Raw genomic sequence first — 24,976 nt, 5'->3', positions numbered from 1 at the left:
ACTCCACAAATGTCTTGTGAACAAACTATAGTTTTGGCAAGTCGGTTGGGACATCTACTTTGTGCATGACACAAGTAATTTTTCCAACAATTGTTTACAGATTATTTCACTTATAATTCACTGTATCACAATTCCAGTGGGTCAGAGGTTTACATACACTAAGTTGACTGTGCCTTTAAACAGTTTGGAAAATTCCAGAAAATGATGTCATGGCTTTAGAAGCTTCTGATAGGCTAATTGACATCATTTGAATGAATTGGAGGTGTGCCTGTGGAAGTATTTCAAGGCCTACCTTCAAACTCAGTGCCTCTTTGCTTGACATCATGGGAAAATCAAAAGAAATCAGCCAAGACCTCAGAAAAAACTTGTACGCCTCCACAAATCGGGTTCATCCTTGGGAGCAATTTCCAAATGCCTAAAGGTACCACGTTCATCTGTACAAACAATAGTATGCAAGTATAAACACCATGGGACCATGCAGCCGTCATACCGCTCAGGAAGGAGACTCGTTCTGTCTCCTAGAGATGAATGTACTTTGGTGCGAAAAGTGCAAATTAATCCCAGAACAACAGCAAATGACCGTGTGAAGATGCTGGAGGAAACCGGTACAAAAGTATCTATATCCACAGTAAAACGAGTCCTATATCGACATAACCTGAAAGGCCGCTCAGCAAGGAAGAAGCCACTGCTCCAAAAACCCCATAAAAGCGCCAGACTACGGTTTGTAACTGCACATGGGGACAAAGATTGTACCTTTTGGGTCTTCCAAATGGACAATGACCCCAAGCATACTTCCAAGTTGTGGCAAAATGGCTTAAGGACAAGAAAGTCAAGGTATTGGAGTGGCCATCACAAAGCCCTGACCTCAATCCTATAGAAAATTTGTGGGCAGAACTGAAAAAGCGTGTGCGAGCAAGGAGGCCTACAAACCTGACTCAGTTACACCAGCTCTGTTGGGAGGAATGGGCCAAAATTCACCAAACTTATTGTGGGAAGCTTGTGGAAGGCTACCCAAAATGTTTGACCCAAGTTCAACAATTTAAAGGCAATGCTACCAAATACTAATTGAGTGTATGTAAACTTCTGATCCACTGGGAATGTGATGAAAGAAATTAAAGCTGAAATAAATCATTCTCTCTATTATTATTCTGACATTTGACATTCTTAAAATAAAGTGTTGATCCTAACTGACCAAATTAGGTTGTTTTTAGCCCATCATTTTTTTGAGTGTGGTCAGTGGGTTAGAGTTACAGTGTGGTAGACGGGAAGATGGCAGTTTTCTAAAACAATAATTTACCAACATTGACGTGCAGGAAAACATAAAAAAATGTTTGCAGAAGTAGGTTAGAAACTAGAATAAGGAAGTCTGTTGTACGGTACCAACAGAGTGAAAAAATAACAGATGTTTGTTTCCTAGAAATTAGGAAATAATCCAGAAATACTCCAGTATTTGTCTAATTTGAATTTCCATAATGTTTTACAGCTCCGTCTTCCTGCACACACTGCCTTGACAAACATTTGTCTGATGACCCATTTTGACCATGCAATAACCATTAGTACCCTTACGATCACAAATAGTTCAATTGTTCCCATAATGAATGCAACCATGAAGGCAGAATATGAACTTTACGGTAAGAGCGAAATAAGACAGCTACCTACATGACATCATGTGACTCAGAACTAAATTAGGTCTGACTTGTGCAGAATAGCTATTGTTACCAATCATCTGGATTAGTTGGACCAGTTTACAGTCAGGTTATGTAACTGCCTTGAATGTATTCAACATTTGTGCCATGTGAAGGTCATCGTGTGTCATTGTGTGTGTGTGTGTGTGTTTGTGTGTTATCTCTCTCTATCTCTTTCTCTCTCTGTATCTGTCTCTCTGTCTGTCTCTCTCCGCCAAGGCAGCAGCTACTCTTCCTGGGATCCAGCAACAGTAAAGCAGTTATACAATATTACGTTTCATAACACTTTTCACAACACCTCAGGCCACCACTCAACTGTCACATATCTACATTACAAAATCCATATGGACGTGTGCGTAGAATGCATGTCGTATCATGTGTATGTGTGTCGGTGCCTGTGTGTGTGTCTCTTCACAGTCCCCGCTGTTACATAACGTCTATTTTTATCTGTTTTTTTATCTGCTTCTACTGTTTGCATCAGTTACCTGATGTGGAATAGAGTTCCATGTAGCCATGGCTGTATGTAGTACTGTGCGCCTCCCATAGTCATTTAAGGGCCAGCCGTGCTGCCCTTTTCTGCCCTGTTCTGCCCTGTTCTGCCCTGTTCTGCCCTGTTCTGCCCTGTTCTGAGCCAATTGTAATTATTTCGAGGTCCCTCTTTGTGTCACCTGACCGAACAGTAGTCCAGTTACGACCAAACTAGGGCCTGCCGTGTTGATAGTGTTGTTAAAAAGGCAGAGCAGCGCTTTTTAATAATGGACAGACTTTTCCCCATTTTAGTTACCGATGTATGAACATGACAGTTTACAACCTTAGTTGAGGTTTAGGGTTTAGTGAATGTTTTGTCCCAAATACAATGCTTTTAGTTTTTTAAATATTTAGGACTAACTTATTCCTTGCCACCCATTCTGAAACTAACTGCAGCTCTTTGTTAAGTGTTGCAGTGATTTCACTCGCTGTAGTAGCTGGCGTGTAAAGTGTTGAGTCATCCATATACATAGTCACACTGGCTTTACTCAAAGCATGTCAGTAAAGATTGAAAAAAAGTAAGAGGCCTAGACACAATCTTTTTATCATTCATTTCTCTCAGCCAATCACCAATCATTTGTGTAAGTGCTGTTCATGTTGAATGTCCTTCCCTATGAGTCTGTTGTAAAAAAAAAAATGTTACAGTAAAATAACATTGTATCTGGTCAAACACGACCGTTGGTAACAGGCTGATTGGTTGGCTATTTTAGCCAGTAAAGGGGGCTTTACTAATTTGGGGTAGAGGAATTACTTTTGCTTCCCTCCAGGCCTGAGGGCACACACTTTCTAGTACGATTAAATTGAAGATATGGCAAATAGGAGTGGCAATATCGTCCGCTATTATCCTCAGTAATTTTCCATCCATGTTGTCAGACCATGTTGGCTTGTCATTGTTGACAACAATAATCTTCCACACTCACGTTACGGAATTCAGAATTACAGTGTTTGTCTTTCATAATTTTATCAGTTACACTTGGATGTGTAGTGCCAGCGTTTGCTGCTTGCATGTCATGTCTAAATGTGCTAATGTTGCCAATGAACAAATCATTAAAGTAATTGGCAATATCAGTGGGTTTTGTGATGAATGAGCCATATGATTCAATGAAAGATGGAGCTGAGTTTGCCTTTTTGCCCAAAATGTCATTTAAGGTGCTCCAAAGCTTTTTACTTTCATTCTTTATATTATTTATCTTTGTTTGATAGTATAGTTTCTTCTTCTTTTTATTCAGTTTAGTCACATGATTTCTCAATCTGCTGTACGTTTGCCAATCGGTTGTGCAGCCAGACTTATTTGCCATTCCTTTTGCCTCATCCCTCGCAACCATACATTTTACTCAATTCCTCATCAAACCACAGGGATTTAACCATTTTTGCAGTAATTTTCTTAATGGGTGCGTGCTTATTAGTAACTGGAATACGCAATTTCATAAATGTGTCAAGTGCAGCGTCTGGTTGCTCCTCACACCACAGACTAACAAATATTATTTACATTAACAACATAGGAATCACTACAAAACTTATTTTAGGCCCAGCCTTTGGAGCTTTGGTTTTCCTAGATATGGCTACTACATTGTGATCACTACATCTGATGGATTTGGATACTGCTTTAAAGTACATTTTTCTGCAGCATTAATAAAGATGTGATCAATACAATACATTGTTTAATCCCTGTGCTGTTTGTAACTACCCTGGTAGGTTGACTGCTAACCTGTACCAGGTTGCAGGCACTAGTTACAGTTTGAAGCTTTTTCTTGAGTGGGCAGCTTGATGAAAGACAGTCAAGATTTTAATCACCCAGAACATATACCTCTCTGTTGAAATCACATACACTTTCAAGCATTTCATACATGTTATCCAAATACTGATTGTTAGCACTTGGTGGTCTATAGCAGCTTCCCACAACAATGGGCTTTAGGTGAGGCAGATGAACCTATAGCCATATTACTTCAACAGTATTTAACATGAGATCCTCTCCAAGCTTCACAGGAATGTGGTTCTGAATGTAAACGGTGACACCATCACCATTGGCATTTCTGTCTTATCTGTATATGTTATAACCATCTCAAATTCCATTTTAGAACAAGGCTGTAGTGTAAAAAAAATGGAAAAAGTCAAGGGGTCTAAATACTTTCCGAATGCACTGTATGTTAACATGGGCTATTTTTAGCACTTTTCTGGGATGCTTGATTGTTTTCATTGCTTTACTGGGAAGCTCAGCAGAAGTAGACATGGTAATGTTATTTATGTTAGTGCAGGATGAGTTGCACACAGTGGACTTCCTACTAGGGCACACTGCCTCATTGCTAACAGGAAAACTCTGGTTCATAGGCATGAACTAGATTACTTACATTGTGTCTTCCAACTCCCCTGGGATAATATACATTTTCTGAAGCATTATGACAACTCAGTGACACAATTTCTAACCGTCACACAATTCATTGAACCTTTCACAGGCCCACGAGAAGCAGGATAGCATACGCCCGCAGCTCCCGGCGTTAGGTCCAGACCTCCCACAGCAGGCAGTGCCCCATCAGCTCCAGAGAGAGGGAAAGAAGCCGAACTCGACTACAAAGCAGTTGCTGGAGTCAGCGTGGTTGGAGTCAGCACAGCCGTTGCAGGCACAGGCAGTCCCAGCCATGAAGGCGGCGGTAGATCGGGCACCAGGGCAGCGAAGCTATTCCTCATGTCAATCTGTTCCGAACCCCTAGCACACCCCAGTCCACTTAGCAGCATGCCGCTGCCTTCGGTTTCCACGACTTGTGACATGGGACCAGCGCTGATTGGAACAATCCTCTTGCTGTTCGCCGTCTACTCCTCTACAAGATGGAGGAGGAAAAGCAGATGGAGACAACTTCCTTGGCAAGTTCCAGGTAGCACAGGCCATTCGGAAAGGGACAGATGACAAGGCAGAGATACATCCATCAGGCCCAAGCGGCATCCAGCCACAGGAGTTGAAAATGAGAAAGTTCCAATGTGCGTTTTCCCCATAAGTTTGCTCAGAACTGAAATTACCTTGCTTAGGCTAGTCACCTCATTGCTGTAATCCTCTGGCAGAAAGAAATTGCCGCATTAGAACTCCGGATTGTCAATATTGTCCCGGACGAGATTGTAATAAACACAGCTTCTACAGCGCTGGAAACGTTTGTTAGCTATTCCAGGCGAAGCAGGCTCCATTGCAACCTGGACGACAACAAAAATATAACATTTTATGTGATACATGTATTTCAGTGGTTATCGATAAAAATAATTATTCAAACACTTATGAGATACTGTCACTATCATGTATCAGAATGCCTGTTTACCTGCCAAACTGTACCCTCTATACCGGAAAATAGGCATGTGAGATCTGATAAGCCAGAGCATACGTCAGTTCCTGTCACAAACCCGGATACCTCCTGCGCCTCGACCTGTTGTTTCGGGCCTGTTTTATTTGTTTGTGTCAAAGTGTTTGTGTCAAAACCTGCCATAGGCAGCTAAACAGGCATTCTGATACACTTATGAGATACTGTCACTTCAATGTATGAAGAATTATTTGTATCGATATCCACTGAAATACATGTATCACATTCAATTTTATATTTATGAGGGTTGATATCTAACATAGCATGAGCTATAATCTTATGTCATGTATGGCCAAAACCCAAGAGAAAACTGTCAGAAGAAACCTGGCTACAAGGAGTAAATGTATTGAGGTGCCTAGTGTGAGCTGCCACACACACTACCCTCTTCTTCCTCCTCCTCTGACTCCAGGTTTTGGGTAAAGTGGGCCTCAGACTGTGCTGAGTGACACAGCCTGTTGACCTTTGACCCCTGGGTCCTGTAGTGCAGAGCCAGTCAGAATGATGATGGCCACACCCCTCCAGGCAGACACCAGGGAACCGATAGGAGCCTCTACACAGGATGCCCTCTCTTTTCTAGGTGTCAGTAATGTTGTTTATTTGTACTAATGCTACTGGTCCCTATTTGCCATTTTGTCTCTGTTAATTAAAGGCTGGATTCAGTTGTCATTCTAGTTTCTGGCACCTTCAACGGCCTCTGTCACTATGCTACTGTAATAGCCTAGTGTACAGCCTGTCACTATTCTACAGCCTACTCATCTCTAGCCCAAAGCTCCATCCACCATTGTGCCGTCATTGTAGTTTGTTTGCAGACCTTATCAAAGAAACAGACTTCAGTGCACATTCTAATTGTTCAGCGAGAGTTGATCATGAGGAAAGGCTTTTTGTTCAAGACGTTGTGTGTACAGTAATCAACCCTTCTATTCACCCCTTATCTTTCCAGTGCTGCTAATTTACTGCAAGAGCTTGGTTTGGCCCAGCTGCTTAGCATGCAGCCATATCAAAGTGTTTACAGTGACTAAAGTTATTTGCCTGGGCTTGAAATGTACCAGGTCCACAGATCTATCTGCTTAATATTTGATGTTCACATATTTCTCTAACGTCAGCTAAAGTTAAACAAATAACATTTATCAAAGCATGTGTATTGGAAGAAAACCACCGATGGGTTGAAATTCATGAAGTCAAGCGTTCCAAAGGAGAGTCAGGTATTAACTGGGGTCGATCAAGGGTAGAACAAATTCTCAGCGGTCCCCATTTCACCCATTGGATTTCTGACAGGGACCAATAGGTTTGTGAGGGAGAGGCCATAGATATGCAGATAGAGTAAACCGAGAGCACGTAGATTCCAAGGGAAGGAGAGGAAGACTGAGAGAGAGAAGGGGACAGATAGAGGGAGGTCTTTGTGTTTCTCTCCACTGTTTGAAGCCTATAGCCCGCTCTGCCACACTCAAGCCCAGTGGCTGGCCCGAACCCACTCGGTCTTCTGTTTGCTTTAGAACCCAACGGACAGCACACACACACACTCCTGTGTACTTAGAAAGTATACTGAGGAAGACACACATACACTTAGTTTTGATCGTCCAGTTTCACATTTCCATACTTTTTCTACTTTTAACACGCATACACACTAACTAACAGTTCAGTGGGAGTCTGCAGAAAGGGAGCCCTTGTCCCGCTGGTTTAATAATGAAACAGGCTGGCCAGTGGCTTTGGTAGGGGTTGCTATGGGTACAGTGGGAACAGGGAGAGAGGAGAGGGGTGGGTGAGAGGACTGGACTCAGTGAGAGAGACTCGAACATTCCAACCCTGATCGTTGCACATTTGAAGCAGAATTCCCAAGGGATAGAAGAGTGAAAGGGAGATCATACAGAAGAGAAGAGAGAGAAAGGTTGAAGAAGAGAGAGAAAGGTTGAAAAGAAAGAGAAAGAATAAGGGAGCAGGGGAAGAGAAAAATAATGGAAAGCTGAAGACTTCTCATTAACAAATAGGTAGGTCAAATAAAATGTTATTCGTCACATGCTTCGTAAACAACAGGCTAAGACTAACATTGAAATAAATGCTTACTTTACAGGCCCTTCCCAACAATGCAGAGAGAGAATTTCAATTCAAATTTGTTGAACCAACGTGGAATAGACATTGAATTGACGCATGTGCCTAGTGGGTGGGTCTGTGTGTGTTATTTGTTTTTTTTTTGTCTGGTGGGTGTGTGTCAGATAGGCATGATTCATTTCTAGAACTGCTCAAGTTTTTTGGGGTTTTAGTTCCAGTAACTGTGTCTTACTGTTCACCTTTCAAGGGGAGAACAAAAACCCCTTCCGTTAGCGTGTGTGTGTGTGTGTGTGTGTGTGTGTGTGTGTGTGTGTGTGTGTGTGTGTGTGTGTGTGTGTGTGTGTGTGTGTGTGTGTGTGTGTGTGTGTGTGTGTGTGTGTGTGTGTGTTTCTAAGAATGTTGAATACCACCACAGTAAGACACACTACATCTTCATTTTCTACAACTGATGGGATGCAACACCTGCCTAAAAATGACCCAGAGAGGAGGGAGAGAGTTGGTGATAGAGGGGAGGTGGAGAAAGAGAGAGGCAGAGTACATTGCTTTCTAGAGAGAAAAAAGAGAGAAAAAAGAACAGCATATTCTCCAATGTTAAATCAACATTGAAATGAAATGAAAGCAATTGTCTGAGGATGGTGCATAATTAAGCAGAGGTTTATGGGTGTCTCTAGAACCGATTGAGTATGTGTGTGGGCTGTTGGCTCTCTGTAATCCTCTGGTCATGGTCAGTATGTGAGAGCAACGGTGTGGTAGATGGCAGTCTTCAAATCAATCATTTACCAACATTGACGTGCAGGAAAAGAGATAAAAAATGCTAAATGCTAAAGTAAAATAGAAACTATATAGGATAAGGAAGCCTGTTCTAAGGTACCACCAGAGTGGAAACACATGCTTTTTTTATTTTTAGGAACTCAGTCGGGGTCTCAATTTACTGTTGAGAGTTAGAAAAGTAGAATACACAAGGTGCAATTGTGAAATTTGATTGTGCATCAGCAGTTTTTCTCTTGTTATGTCAGTCACTAACCAGGTTTCCATCCAACCTTTTTATGTGAGTAAAGTACATGTCGGAAAAAAAGGTAATGACAGGTCTGATGGAAAGAGAACCTTTTTTGGTAAACTTTCCAAACGTTGACAAAACAAAATATGCTACAAAATGTGAGATATTTTTGAGTCTGTAAAATGTATTTTGCAAGAAATGGAGGAAACGCTTTTATGAGCAAATATTAATACACTGCTCAAAAAAATAAAGGGAACACTTAAACAACACAATGTAACTCCAAGTCAATCACACTTCTGTGGAATCAAACTGTCCACTTAGGAAGCAACACTGATTGACAATAAATTTCACATGCTGTTGTGCAAATGGAATAGACAAAAGGTGGAAATTATAGGCAATTAGCAAGACACCCCCAATAAAGGAGTGGTTCTGCAGGTGGTGACCACAGACCACTTCTCAGTTCCTATGCTTCCTGGCTGATGTTTTGGTCACTTTTGAATGCTGGCGGTGCTTTCACTCTAGTGGTAGCATGAGACGGAGTCTACAACCCACACAAGTGGCTCAGGTAGTGCAGCTCATCCAGGATGGCACATCAATGCGAGCTGTGGCAAGAAGGTTTGCTGTGTCTGTCAGCGTAGTGTCCAGAGCATGGAGGCGCTACCAGGAGACAGGCCAGTACATCAGGAGACGTGGAGGAGGCCGTAGGAGGGCAACAACCCAGCAGCAGGACCGCTACCTCCGCCTCCTCAATTTAATAGAAACATCTCTGGTGGGAAAATGCACATTGCTTTTATCCCCCGAGAGTCGATTGACGCACCAGTGTGTAAATCTCAGTAACATAATCAAAACATCCCCATTAATATCCGTCAGTTTAAAGTAGAGATATCTCAGTCCACCGCATTCGCCTATGTCGCACTTCCGTAGACCTAGAGTGGTGTTTGTCAGACCATGACATCCCAAAAAATTTAAAAGTACCCAATTTTCATAACTGAGTAAAAGTATCGATACGTTAATAGAAAGTTACTCAAGGAAAATCAAATCAAGTAAAAGTTACCCAGTAAAATACTACTTGAGTAAAAGTCTAAAAGTTGGTTCTAAATATACTTAAGTATCAAAGTAAATGTAATTGATCAAATATATTTAAGTATCAAAAGTAAAAGTGAAAGTATAAATCATTACAAATTCCTTATATTAAGCAAAGCAGATGGCACAATTTTTATTGTATTTTTTAAAACTTTTATTTAACTAGGCAAGTCAGTTGAGAACTAATTCTTATTTACAAAGACTTCCTACCGAAAGGCAAAAGGCCTCCTGGACTGGGGCTAAGATTCCAAATAAATTAAACAAAACACACACCACAACAAGAGAAACACCACAACATTACATACAGAGAGACCTAAGACAACAACATAGCATGGCAGCAACACATACCAACACTGCATGGTAGCCAACTACATGGTAGCTACACAACATGGCAGCAGCACAACATGGTAGCAGCACAAAACATGGTACAAACATTATTGGGCACAGACAACAGCACAAAGGGCAAGAAGGTAGAGACAACAATCTATCACGCGAAGTAGCCACAACTGTCAGTAAGTGTCCATGATTGAGTTTTTTAATGAACCGATGGAGATAAAACTGTCCAGTTTGAGTGTTTTTTGCAGCTCATTCCAGTCGCTAGCTGCAGCGAACTGAAAAGAGGTATGTGTGTGCTTTGTTTTTAAAATGTATGGATAGCCAGGTGCACACTCCAACACTCAGACATAATTTACAAACAATGCATTTGTGTTTAGTGAGTCCGCCATATCAGAGGCAGTAGAGATTACCACGTATTCTCTTGAGAATAGTGCGTGAATTGGACCATTTTCCTGTCCTGCTAAGCATTCAAAATGTAACGAGTAGTTTAGGGTGTCAAGGAAAATGTGGGGAGTAAAAAGTACATTATTTTCTTTAGGAATGTAGTGAAGTAATAGTAAAAGTTGCCAAAAAATATAATTAGTAAAGTAAAGTACAGATACCCCAAAAAACTACTTAAGTAGTACTTTAAAGTATTTCTACTCACTACATACATGACATTACATGACTCAGCAGAACTAGGGTTTCAAAAGGGGGATATATTACTGGAAACTTAAGTTTTCCAGTAAATTACCAGAATTGTGTTATCTTCAAGGATTTTATGTTATCTACCACAAGACATCTAGGGGTCCCTTTGGGTCCTAATTGACCACAAAATCAACATTTTGACATGCCCATATCAGTCTCCGGACTTGAACCCCATTTAAAACCGATGGTTTGAATTGAAGAGGACAGTCCATAAGCGCAGACAAAGGATATCAAGGATTAGGATATAAATAGGATATTAAATAATATTTAAAAAAAAAAATTGGAGCATCCAGCCACATCACCCTCTAGGCCTTGGGATTGTGTGTGTATGTTTTGGAGAGATCCAGCAACCCGCCCATGGGCTTTTTTACATGGCAGACAGGGTCGCAGTGTGTTCCACTGTCCTGGCAACCACGCTGGCATCTCGTCTCCTCTCTCGCCCAGACACTTACTGGAACCACACAGGCAGGAAGTGATCTCACTCAAGCCCTGGCCCTCGGTAGAAAAGCCAAACTTTCCATCTGTTTTGTCATCCCTGCAGTGGACAGTTTTCTTGGTTGCTAGCAACAACGTTGCCACACAAACACAAACATGAATGAATGAATGTGCACCTACTCTCAAAGAGGTAAACATGCTAATATATTAGTCAGTAAACAGTGTATTAGTGTGCTTTGGTGAGTGAGTCATGACTGAGAGGGTTTGAATAGTACAAATCATGCATGGTGCTGCATAATGATGTATCTGTTCAGTGGAACAAGCCTGTGAGACGTTGAGATTTACCCATGAGCCCCTCTGTCACAACATTCCTCGGAAGACAAAACAGGAGGGGTGGGTAGTTATATTGTAGTTTGTTTGCCCTTTGCTGTTACCGACATAAATCTTTTTTTCATATCTGCATTCTTTTCACACCTCAGTTTCACAATGTTAGTAGTTTCCTGCTTCCGTCTCACAGCAAATTCTCCAGTGTTAAATTAACACAACGTGTGGACCTGTATAGACACTGGAACATTGTTAAAGGTCATGATGAACAGTCAAAATCATGTTTGGATGATATTTGGATGAAACCAGATCAAAGTATGATGACTAAAGTATGAAAATTGTCTGTTGCTTCTACATTGATAAAGTTTGATCATAAAGTTACTGGTCCATGTCAAACACTTGGATTCATTATTAAGGGGACACCTTAACTCTCATTTTAATACACCAATGGTAACATGATATTATCTTACCTAACTTAAATAAGTACCGCCCTGGAACCAACATCATAGAAGCAGTTGTCAAGTCAACATATCCTTCAGTGCTGCTGTGAACCGCATCACAAGAGACATGCAATTTCAATGTTGTTTGAGTTGTTTTGTGGATCACCAAATTTGCTTGAGCTGATTTTACTACAACACTGCTGGTAGTTAGCCATGAGAGAAAAACTAATTTTCAGAATGACTGTTCAGGACCTTTAAATAATAAAATATTAACGATGACATATCCACTTAGGATCTCACTCGGTGATGCCCAGAGGACTGAAAATAGATGAATGAAACAACCATGTCTCTGTCACTCACAAAATCAATCATGGGTGGTAACTCTACAACTCACTTGAATGGCAAAGCACTCTGGGAAATATGGAAATCAAGCTTAATTCGGGGCGGCAGGTAGCCTAGTGGTTAGAGTGTTGGGCCAGTAACCGAAAGGTAGCTGTATCAATACTCCGAGCTGACAAGGCAAAAATCTGTCATTCTGCCCCTGTAAATATGAATTTGCTCTTAAATAACTTGCCTAGTAATAAAAGGTCTACACTATTCAGTGTCTATTCAGGTCCACATTTTCAATGTTAATTTAACACTAGGTATTTTTGCTGTGTATCAGCTGTTGATTCATAGAGATACAGTATACATGAGTATAATTATATTTATTGTGGGCCTGTTTATTTTGTTGGTGTTTTTCCTTTACATATGCATGTGTGTTTCTCTGGGAAAGAATGTGTTTTATGTACTAGTTGGGACACATACACACAAACACACTCAGTAAAGGCAGTAATATTAATGAGGACCATCAGGCAATGTGTCCATGGGTCTTCTCCCTCTAGTGTATGACGTGAAGAGACCACTGTGTACTTCCATTACCCTGTCATAGGCCAACAGACTCCTATTTAAAATCCAAGTCTACATAGCTTTTCAAAGGACAAGAACGTAATGCACATTGGCTATATTGTCTCCTTTTTTGCAGCTTGTATTAGTTGAAAACATTTCAGATTAAATGTATGGGAGTCAGATAACATGATTGGATAGATATGCTATTTTAATAATTTAAGTGGTCTCGATTAGTCTGAGTGGCGTGATAAAAATGTTTTTAGTAGTACCATATTCTAACAGCAGGTGGAAGCTTGAGATACATCACTGACATGGAGAGGAAGGTGCAGTTAGTAGAAGAGGAGGAGAGAGAGAGGGAGGAAATAAGGGAGGGAGGGAGTGAAAGCGAGTGACATGAGGAGAAAATGGGCAGAGAATTTGTGTCTGTCATGTCATCACTGAAGACTGTCTGTGGTGTCCCGTGTTCAGAGAGTAAGCCTAAGTCCTCTTTCTTTCTCCTCTCCTCTTTTTCTCCCCCCTGCTCTCTGTCTCCCCCTCCCCTCTCTGCCTCTCTCTCTGGGCTGACCGTTTCTCACCCTTGCGTCTGCTAGACAGGGGTGCGGAGTTCCAGCGTGTCTCCCAACAGATGTGGAAGGCTAAGTTGCTGCGTCAGGAGCAGAGCTAAAAGGCTAACATCTGAGAAGCAGAGAAGACGACAACATGCCTCCCTGACCACCGCCAGTGCCATCCCTGTAAGTAGCCATACATTTAATAGTCAAGCCACACATTTAATAGTCAAGCCACATCTTGAGTCATTTATCATACGGGAATCTATTAAAGTGCCGGCCTTATGTCTGTGTGTGCATGTGTGTATACGTAACAGACATAGAAAACGAAAGAGAAGGAGATTGGATTTGGAGGGAAAAGGAGAGAGGATTTGGAGAGGCAGAGAAAGGGGAGCGGGGGAGGGGGGGGGGAATTGGGTGCCTGCTTGCGGCCGCATGTGGAACATGATGTCAGAGGAATGCTCTGTGCCTCTCCTCATAGCTGTCTGGAACAGCAGCCACCTTCCCTCCCTCCCTCCCGCCCTCCCTCTCCTTCAGCATCCGGCCATGCAGCTGGAGCCTGCAGCAAGGGAAAGGAGGGAGAGGGAGAGGAAGACAGTAGGGCAGAGGGAGAAGAAGATGTTTGGTGTGACATAACTCGGGAGAGAGAGATGAGTGGGACTTGGACAGTAACGGAGTGGAAATAAGGAGGGAGATATCTAAACAGGAGTTTATAGCACTGCATAGGCTTCTAGTATTGCAGACCTCTGAGTCAGGGCTGTGGTCTGGAGGAGGAAGGGAACAGTAGTCTATTAGAGCTTGGGCTCCGGTAATGCAGACTGGGCTGTGGTTCTGTGTACTTAGCAGGGGTCAGGTGACTGAAGGATACAGTGGCTGCAGGCCGAGGGAGTTAGAAGCAGTCAGACACTTAGCACAGAATGGAAGTAAGTTAACACAGTGTTGTGTGAAGCCACAGCTGCTGAGGTTTTAGTTTAGATTTAAGGCCAGTGGCATATTCTGTTTAAACTGAGAATTATTTTGTACTGTGTGATGGATATAATCTGTTGATGCTAAAATGAGGATTGGGATCGTCATAGCCAATCCTCTGCAAGGCTGGGTTTTCAAACAAATATATCCTCTTAAGTTAGAGAGAAAATATAGTTTGAATATGGCACTGTTTTAGCAACTGAAACCCTGATAAGCGCTATACGCAGTTTATATAAGAGAAAAATAAAAAGGGTTCTTTGTGACCAGATCAATCCTTCTTTTTTTCCATCTATGTACATTATATCCAACCGTGACGCCAATCACAGCATCGGAAAGTCCTTGCTTCTTGAAGTCAAGATGGCTTATTCATCACATTTTTCCTTCGCTCCTCAATTGGGAAAGAAAGAGGCAGTGTTTTATTTTTCCTGACAGTTTTAATGTGGCTGGCCACAGCCTTTACCGCAGCACAGCACGGCGCAGGCACTTTTATAGACAGCCAAATGCCATCCGCAGTAGCCCAGGGCCTGGAAGGACCTCGCCCTAATAAAGTAGTGGAGCAAAAAATAAGTGGCTCAATTGCGTCTGCGGTAGCCTGGGCTGTCCTGGAAATAAAAAGCTGAATTCAGCTGGCTGTCTCTCACAGCCCTTAAACCAATAAACTGGAGATGTTAATCAGTAGCAGCTAGGTTACTGTAGGACAGAACAGCTAGGGACCATGTGCTATTATGAGCAAGTGAGTGTCTGTATAATTGTGTGTTCTTTGTGACAAAGAGGCAGAGAGCAATCTGACTCATTTTTCCCACTGGTATGATTTGTCTTGCTTTCGATTTAGCTTTGTTTATGAATTGGTCTTGGTGTCTATGTTGTGATTTCAACCTTGTATACACCCAAAGCTCCTTAAAAACATGTACTTACATAACTTTCCCTCCTATCATACAGATTTGCATACAGCCTTCAGGATATCCCCTCTGTGAAGATGTAGTCCAATTGGTTGCCTTGGAGATGTCTCTAAACAGGGCCTCCTCTTGGCGCCGTCCCCCTGCCCTGTTGCTGTGGACTCTGTGGGTTCTAATCCTCCCCTCAACTGTCACCCTGAACACAGGCCCCGGCAACAGCACCCTGCTCTTTGACAGCACCGACAACAGCAACAGCCTGCGGAACTGCAGCTGCTCCGCCCACATCCAGGACTGTGACGAGGCGCTGGCCAACCTGCTGTGCAGCTGCCACACTGTGCTGCGCTCCAAGCTGACCCCCGGCGGCCTGAGGGAGCAGGGCGGACTGACTGTGTGGCTCAGAGAGCCCTGGGTTCTCACAGAGCTGCTGAACGGCAGCGTGGTGCTCGACCTACGCCTGTCGTTCTGTGCCACTGGCACCCTGGCCATCCCCAACCAGTACCTGGCCCTGTTTGGCCTCCGTAGGCTGAGGGTCCACAGTGCTGCCCAGGGCGCTCCACACTTGGAGCAGGTCCTCACCATCTCCTCTACGAGTAGGGATATGGAGGGGATGGGGTGCCTCTCCTCCACTGACCCCGCCTCCCCCTCCTCCGTTCTCCATGTATCCTTCCTGGATGTGTCAGCGCTAAATGGGTTGTCGTCCCTGAAGGCCTACAGTGTGAGCGCCACTCCCATGTCCACCCTCTTCCAACACTTCCCCCACCTGCCCCTACCCCTACACCCCTCCACCGCCCTGGATCAGCCCCCGGAGCCCCAACAGGACTGCCTCCTCACCTTCATATACTAGACCTGTAGGCTCTGAGCTCAGAGCTAGATCTGTGGAAACTAGACTGGGCTGGATGGATGACACTGAGGTGCCTACAAGAGCTCCATCCACCCAGATGTTACTGAATGGGCTTGGTGTGTAGAGAGCTGTGCTGCTTTCCAATGTGTGTCTATATGGTGCATTTCTACAGTGCAGGAAAAAACAAACACTATTATCTGTCCTCAAGAGGACTCTGGACAAGAAAACACAACCATCTCTGAGAAGAAGATGGAGTCATATTTCAATATCATTGCAAGAAAAAGGGAGAGGTCCGGTTAGGTGAGAGTAAGACAACGATGGCATCCGTCTGCTGCTCTATAAACTGACAGAGCTTGTAGACCTGCTGCTTTCTGACAGTTACATTTTCCAGCTGCTCTTTTCTCTCGGTTATTGCGTGCAGATGGCCTATTAAAACATGTTGTTTTGAAACCGGTTACGATATCTGCCTTATAAATGGGCCAGCCTGGTTAGAACCCTGTTGGATCATCAGGCGATGGACTTCACTCTTCGTGACTGTACAGTTCTGAATCCACCTACTTAAGCTGGACTTGGTTGGGGTTTTATTCAAGATGAAGCTAAAAGCGTTCTGGACTGGTTTGATCTGGAAATTGGTCCGGCCCATGCTGGATTGATTACGTCACTCTGTTTCTGGTGTTCTAGAATTCAGGGTTGTCCTGGAACAACCATGGAGTGGAGTGTTCTCATCTCTATGTTCCACAATGTGTTCTTCTGCTCATGTTCTAGAACAGGGATGGGCAAACTTTTTGGCTCGAGGGCCACATTGGGATTTCGAAATTCAACGGAGGGCCGCACATTTTTTTGTTTCACAAAATAATAATTCCCCCACCAAAAGTTTCTAAAAAAAATACTCAAACCTCCCGCGGGCCGGATTGAATGTAGTTTGCCCATCCCGCAGGCCGTAGTTTGCCCACTCCTGTTCTAGAATGACCATGTATATTTACAGTGGTACCTTGACCAGGGACCTACTATAGACCAGCCTAGTAAGGGTTAATACATTTTAATCATTGTGTAAAAAAAGGAGCATGCAAAGAGGTGTTAGGAACTCAAAAATAAGTTCTCCACTCAGAAAACGAATGGCACCAATCTGGTCTTTATTTCCATCTCACATCCTGAGAGAGACGTAAACATTCAATTCATCTAAAACCACTCTCACAAACAAAGACTGCAGCCAACACTTCTGTTCTGTAGATCATCCAGAGTCTGAGTGTGTGCGTGTGTGTGTGCGCATATGAATGTGTGTGTCTACGCGATGTGTGCAGGTGTACAGTGCATTCGGAAAGAATTCAGACCCTTTCACCTTTTCAACATTTTGTTACATTACAGCCTTATTCGAGAATGTATTAAATCATTTTTTCCCTCATCAATCTACACACCAATAATGACAAAGCAACAACATTTCTTTTTGCAAATGTATTTTAAAATAAAAACAGAAATACCTTATTTACATAAGTATTCAGACCCTATGCTATGAGACTCGAAATTGAGCACAGGTGCATCCTGTTTCCATTGATCATTCTTGAGAAGTTTCTACAACTTGATTGGAGTCCACCTGTGGTAAATTCAATTGATTGGACATGATTTGGAAAGGCACACATCTGTCTATATAAGGTCCCACAGTTGATAGTGCATGTCAGAGCAAAAACCAAGCCATGAGGTCGAAGGAATTGTCCGTAGAGCTCCGAGACAGGATTGTGTCGAGGCACAGATCTGGGGAAGGGTACCAAAACATGTCTGCCGCATTGAAGGTCCCCAAGAACACAGTGGCCTCCATCATTCTTAAATGGAAGGAGTTTGGAACCACCAAGACTCTTCCTAGAGCTGGTTGCCGGCCAAACTGAACAGTCAGGGAGGTGACCAAGAACCCAATGGTCACTTTGACAGAGCTCCAGAGTTCCTCTGTGGAGATGGGAGAACCTTCCAGAAGGACAATCATATCTGCAGCACTCCACCAATCAGGCCTTTATGGTAGAGTGGAAGCCACTCCTCAGTAAAAGGTACATGACAGCCCACTTGGGAGTTTGCCTAAAGGCACTCAAAGACTCTCAGACCATGAGAAACAAGATTCTCTGGTCTTATGAAACCAATATTGAAATCTTTGGCCTGAATGCCAAGCATTATGTCTGTAGGAAACCTGGCACCATCCCTACGGTGAAGCATGGTCGTGGCAGCATCATGCTGTGGGGATGTTTTTCAACGGCAGGGACTGGGAGACTAGTCAGGATCGAGGGAAAGACGAACGGAGCAAAGTACAGAGAGATCCTTGATGAAAACCTGCTCCAGAGCGTTTAGGACCTCAGACTTGGGTTAAGGTTCACCTTCTAACAGGATACCGACCCTAAGCACACAGCCAAGACAACGCAGGAGTGGCTTCGGGACATCTCTGAATGTATTCAAGTGGCCCAGCCAGAGCCCTGACTTGAACCCGATCTAACATCTCTGGAGAGACCTGAAAATAGCTGTGCAGCGATGCTCCTCATCCACCCTGACAGAGCTTGAGAGGATCTGCAGAGAAGAATGGAAGAAACTCCCCAAATAAAGGTGTGCCAAGAATGTTGCGTCATACCCAAGACGACTTGAGGCTGTAATCGCTGCGAAAGGTGCTTCAACAAAGTACTACTATATTTTTTTTGCTATGTCATTATGGGGTATAGTGTGCAGAATGATGAGGGAAAAAACTATTTAATCCATTTTAGAACAAGGCTGTAACATAACAAAATGTGGAAAAGTCAAGGGGTCTGAATACTTTCCGAAATGCTCTGTACATGCATAGGTGTGTGCATATTCTTTTCTCATCTACATCTTGTAACCCTATGGGCCCTGGTCAAAAGTAGGGCACTATATAAGGAATAGGGTGCCATTTGGGACGTGGGCACTCACTAATGACTGTTGATGTTGGAATCTGTATCTCCACTATAATCTCTCAAGCACAGACTCACTCTGTACAGCCAGAAATCTGGCATTAGTCCTTCCCATCTGGGGAATGTATGAATAGACACCTCTGAAAACCATTAACTGTGGATTAAACATTCAGGCTAGGTCATCAAAAATGTGTTGCTCCTTGCTCTAACCATCTGCCTCTTACGGAAAAACCACATGATTTCACGTGGGAAATCACATGATTTCACGTGACATTTCCATATGTTCGGCACATGTGAAATCATGTGAAGCCATGTGTTTTACATGTGATGATATTTCACATGTGGATTTTCACGTGATCCACAATGTGGATTAACATTTTCAAATGAGATTTCACAGATGATGCCCTACAAACAAAAATAAGTTCTTATGATACACATTGTGTTTTCAACGTACATATTTGACAAACATGACTACACTAGCTAGGTTTCCATCCAATTGGCAACACATTTTAATGTGAATTTTCTCAAATCCGCATAAAAACAAGATGTGTTTCCATCAAATTGACTTGTTGCAGATAAAAGTGATGATGCAGTGCACATAAAAATACATTTTGCAGTTAAATTCCCATATACCGAATAAAAAATAGAAGTTAAATGTGTTTCCAGGACATTTTTTCAACTGATGAAAATGTTTGCATTATATAGCGTGTGCCCACTCTGGTATTGGCACATGAACTCGAGCCAACAGCTCACAGATACAGTGCAGTTATAGCCTACACAAGTGGTTCCCAACCTTTTTCGGTTACTGTACCACCAACTGAATTTTGCTCTGCCCAGAGTACCCCTGAGTACCTCCTCGTGCATTTTACCAGTAGGCCTATGGTTTCATGCGTCTTCTCATGTACCCGCTGTGGATAGGCCAAGTACCCCCAGGGGTCCTAGTACACCTGGTTGGGAACCACTGACCTACATGATGAGAATATTATGGACAATAACGTCCGTCAAGCATCGAAATTCATGTCACCAGAATAAGACCCTCGATATTTATTGGAAAGGAGTGTCAAGCTCATCACCTTGCACATTCACCACCCTGTGAAGTTCATCATAACTTATTTCATCTGTAGCCTAAAAAACTGCATCCCGACAAGTCCTAGTGGGAGGACCACACAACATGTCATCACGTGACTCCAAGTTTACTACAATATGATGATTATTATATCAATATTTCCGCATAAAAGCGTTTCCACCAACATTCCTTGTATAAATAATTTTACAGACACAAAAAGATCCCACCTTGTCTCGTGTATTTTGTTTTGTCGATATTTGTAAAGTTTACCAGCTGGTCTGTCATGACATTTTATATCCGACATGAACATTACACACATAAAAAGGTTGGATGTAAACCTGGTTAAGAGGGTACATTTTTTTTTTTCGGTCTTTATTATTCAACATGTTCTTACCTGGAATTTGAACTCACAACCTCTTGGTTCACAGCATTACGATCTTCCTGCTACGCCACCATGTCTGTGTCAATGACTGATTTCACCTCCATTTCTACACTTTGGACTTCAAAGTAAATCTCATCTTTGTTAAAAATACACTCAAGATAAACTAATATATTTATATTAATGGTTCAGGAGTAACAATAAATCAGAATAATATGCCCCACCAACATTAGACAACTACACAAAAACCCCTCAAGTTGCTGAAATAAGTCAATTAAATCCATGATGAGAGAATAGTCAGAATAACTGAGAACTAAAATAGCAGTGCAGATGGTACTCTTTTGCTAAGCACTGAGATGTATTATAGGTAATGAATGTTTAGGGGAACGCTATTGACTTTGTGACGCAGCAGAAATACAGTATCAGCGTATTCCAATTCCAGAGGTTGTGAATTCAAATCCCAGATGGTATCATAATTAAGCTGAACAGCGATAACACATGGAATTGCACGTTTGAAAATGTGATCACATGTGAAGTGTTTTAAAAACATGTTTTCACATGTGAAATGTCTAGTGCTGACATTTTGGTTATTTTTTGTTTTTTAAACCACTAATTGATGATGTCGGTTCAATTATTTGAATTCCATTTAGTTTATTATTCTGTGAGCTCAATGCGCATATTTCTCAGTTTCTCATAAATCGGACAAAGCCCGAACTGTGAGATGTAGTAGAGAGTTGTAGTTTCCAACAGGCTAATATTCTACATAGTTTACCACAGAAAATGTGGTAATTTACTACAATGACCATAATCCATTGAGCACCTACTTGTCCGTTCTGTGTGTCTTTTACGCCTACTATGTATAAGAGACAGAAGAATGCACAATCAAGAGAGAGTTATCTCTACCTGAAAATACATGATCTAAGAAATTGATAGTTGGTATTCAGCAGTCATAAAAGTATCTGATGAAAGCGAGTCATACTTGTCCCGTCAATTAATCTGATTTATGTAGGAACAAAGTGCTCCTTTTTCTTCATTCTCCCAGATAGTCCCCAGTTGAAGTATCCTGGGGTAAGGAATGTTTTTTTGGAGTCATAAAAGTATGCTTTACTTATATTGAAGAACTACTAAAATTGTGATTTTGTCAGACAGCATAGGCAGCGACTCTATATAGATGAGATGATGACTAGGAATGAAATAAAGTCATCAAATAAAGCAAATGTAATATACACAACAACAAATATTTTATTAAAGTGAAGTAATGTGAAAAAACGATGGTTAATAAGTGATAAGCAGTAATGGGCAGTCACTACCATCATGGGACATGTATTCATTGTTTTATGCTGTGCTCTTACTTCATTCAAACCACACAATGCATAATGCATTTCATCTTTAAAAATGAGTTTTTTTTTAAAATAAAACTGTGAATTTTTTGGGGGAATCGAACCAAAACTGAACCAATCTCGAAATGCACTAATCACTCGTCACTAGAAATGTCACATGTAAAGTGTTCCAAAAGCATGTTTTGAAATTATTTCACATGTGAAATGTCACGTTTCACGTGTGAAATCATGTGATTTTCCACATGTGAAAACATGAAACTACACTGTTAGACATTGCTGTTAATTTTATGGTAAATTATAGTCATTTTACAGTACATTTCTGCAGTAATAGGATACTGTATTAGTGTTTCACTATATTATTACTGTCAATCGCAATGCACTTGGGGGCTTTTGGCCCGTCCTGCAAAACAACTTGGCATGCCTCACTTGCAATTTCATTTAAACTCATAGGATAGCCTTCTTTTGAAGCACTTATGTCAAGAACTGTAAAAAAATAAATAATTTAAGTATGTTATCGGCTACTTCAAGAAACAGAAACAAATAAAAAGTTGGTGGTTGTATTTGATTAACATTTTATGGAAAAGGTATGGATATCAGCAAACAAAGAAAGGCACGCAACTACCGAGGACAAACATAAGTACAAGGTAGGTGTCTAATGATTACATTTTTTTGAAGTATTGACCTTGTGCGAATCAATGTAGTGACAGCTAGATTCCACAAAGCCTGGTCTCTGCTTCACTCTGTTGGTGAAGTTCATCATAAACTTTCTTTACCATGGAGTGGAGTTTAGTTCCCTAGGTATAGGACGACAAGTAGCCTAGCAATTAGAGCATTCGGCCAGTAACCAAAAGGTTGTCTGTGCCCTTGAACAAGGCACTTCACCCTAATTTGCTCCAGGGGTGCCGTACTACTATGGTTGACCCTGTAAAACACCACATTTCACTGCACCTATCCGGTGTATGTGACAATAAATATTTTTGGGATAATTTGTGGATTTGACAGCTCTAACACAGTTCCACCTCCGACACCGCCAAAACAACTGCTACGTGGGTATAACAGTGTTGCTTCTGTCCCTCTCCTCGCCCCAACCTGGGCTCAAACCAAGGACCCTGTGAACACATTGACAACATTCACCCCCGAAGCATTGTTACCTATCACTCCACAAAAGCCATGGCCCTTGTAGAGCAATGGGAAACAACTACTTCAAGGTCTCAGAGCAAGTGACGACACCAATTGAGTGACGACTACTAGCGCGCGCCGCTAACTAGCTAGCCATTTCACACCAGTTACACAGGTGTCCACTAGCACGGATCTGATATAATCTAGCACTAAGTGTGCATAAATACTCTGAGGATTTGAACTTGCAATCTTATGGTCTGAGTGTATTAATGTCTCAGCAGTGCCACCAGCTGGTTATTTGTTACCAAGAACATACTGTATATGCACACACTCTCAAAAATAAGAGTATGTTAATGGTACAGTGCTGTTCCCTGGTGTACAAAAAGGCCAAAGGAAAACATAAGATACCTTCAAAGGTACACATAGTAACTCACATGGTACTGGTTGGTACCTTTTAGGGTACATGTGCGGGTAATCTATTATAATGGTACATTTTTCTACCCAAAATATTACATTTAAAGCTGCGTTCGTAACCATGTGGGAGGTGGGAATTTACTAGTTGTGAAGTTGTAAATACCAGTTGGATGCATTCATGTGCATTCAAATTGTTGGGAAACACCACTTGGCTAATGGCCAACAAGCTGCGTCAACCATAAATGAAAAGTACAGCTATCAGGTTGGTAAACAAATTATAGATTTCAAAAACCATATTAACAGATTGGTTTTCTAAATAATGTTTTGTTACATTTGACTGCCGAAAATGCTGTTATCAAGGTCATTTCCTTAGTAATAGTAGTAATAATAATAATTTTTTACGTGTAAAGCGCTTTTCAAGAATAATCTCAAAGTGCCTAAATTGAGCATAAATAATAGTATTTTTTTTTATTTTACCAGATAAGTTGACTGAGAACATATTCTCATTTACAGCAACGACCTGGGGAATAGTTACAGGAGAGAGGCGGGGGGGATGAATGAGCCAATTGTAAGCTGGGGATGATTAGGTGACCGTGATGGTATGAAGGACAGCTTGGGAATTTAGCCAGGACACCAGGGTTAACACCCCTACTCTTACGATAACTGCCATGGGATCTTTAATGACCTCAGAGAGTCAGGACACCCATTTAATGTCCTATCCGAAAGACGGCACCCTACACAGGTCAGTATCCACAATCACTGCCCTGGGGAATTGGGATATTTTTTAGACCAGAGGAAAGAGTGCCTCCTACTGCCCCTCCAACACCACTTCCAGCAGCATCTGGATGATAGACGCATTTCCCACTAGTAATTACCAGTTGGAAGGCCGTTCATGTAGATTTTTCCCAGTCATATGTGGTAAAATCCAACTTCCCATGTGGTCATGAATGCAGCATTAAGTACTCATTACTGGACTTTAAAATGTAGGTGGGGCAAATGTATTCGGGAGCATCTCTTTTGCTATTGTCAGTTTTGCAATCTTTGTAAGACCTTGTGGCAATCAAGACCTGCACTGTTTAAAGGTTACTGTACGGTTTCCAGGAGCTTAATGGCAGCTGGTTCACAGGAAGTTATTGTTTAATTTTCAAATCTTACTGTCAACTAGTTACAAGTGTGTTATTGAACATTTACTGTAACTTAATACAGCTAATTCTTCACACCCACTGACCTGATGGTCTGGTTTAAAGTATTAAAATTACTAGCTATAAATTAAATATCGTATGGTACTTTAGTGTCGCTTCTTATAAGTGTAACGGATGTGAAATGACTAGCTAGTTAGCGGGTACGCGCTAATAGCGTTTCAATCAGTTACGCCACTTGCTCTGAAACCTAGAAGTAGTGGTTCCCCTTGCTCTGCAAGGGCCGCGGCCTTTGTGGACCGATGGGTAACGATGCTTCGTGGGCGACCGTTGTTGATGTGTGCAGAGGGTCCCTGGTTCGTGCCCGGGTCGGGGCGAGAGGACGCCGTAAAGTTATACTGTTACATAAGCAGCCTCTGTTTCCATTGATCACATTACCCCATTCTTTCCTATGCGAAGACTCAATGGCGCATTGAAGCCAAATGTGTAATTTTAACAGGTGTCCACATTCTTTTGTGTGTATAGTGTATGACTACACAATCTGTGAGCTACCGTTAACTAGCTGGCTAGCTCACTAAAGA

The 24,976-nt window shown here is 42.0% G+C and overlaps 1 protein-coding gene across 1 annotated transcript; it reads left to right on the top strand.

The window, feature by feature from the left end:
* The first annotated feature begins 7,325 nt into the window (after window positions 1–7,325).
* Window positions 7,326–17,430, top strand: LOC120064375 (uncharacterized protein C21orf62-like). Its single transcript, XM_039014915.1, has 3 exons — window positions 7,326–7,539; window positions 13,381–13,521; window positions 15,241–17,430. Exon 3 carries the CDS (start codon window positions 15,304–15,306, stop codon window positions 16,039–16,041), a length of 738 nt encoding a protein of 245 aa, XP_038870843.1. The 5' UTR covers window positions 7,326–7,539; window positions 13,381–13,521; window positions 15,241–15,303; the 3' UTR covers window positions 16,042–17,430.
* Window positions 17,431–24,976: the final 7,546 nt, after the last annotated feature.

This window comes from Salvelinus namaycush, chromosome 19 (assembly GCF_016432855.1).
Source record: "Salvelinus namaycush isolate Seneca chromosome 19, SaNama_1.0, whole genome shotgun sequence".
NCBI classification, from domain to species: domain Eukaryota; kingdom Metazoa; phylum Chordata; class Actinopteri; order Salmoniformes; family Salmonidae; genus Salvelinus; species Salvelinus namaycush.
This window is presented reverse-complemented; position numbering and strand designations above follow the sequence as displayed.

What these genes read in the sequence shown, in the direction of transcription:
- LOC120064375 (XM_039014915.1), top strand. Translation starts at nt 15,304, where the DNA reads ATGTCTCTAAACAGGGCCTCCTCTTGGCGCCGTCCCCCTGCCCTGTTG.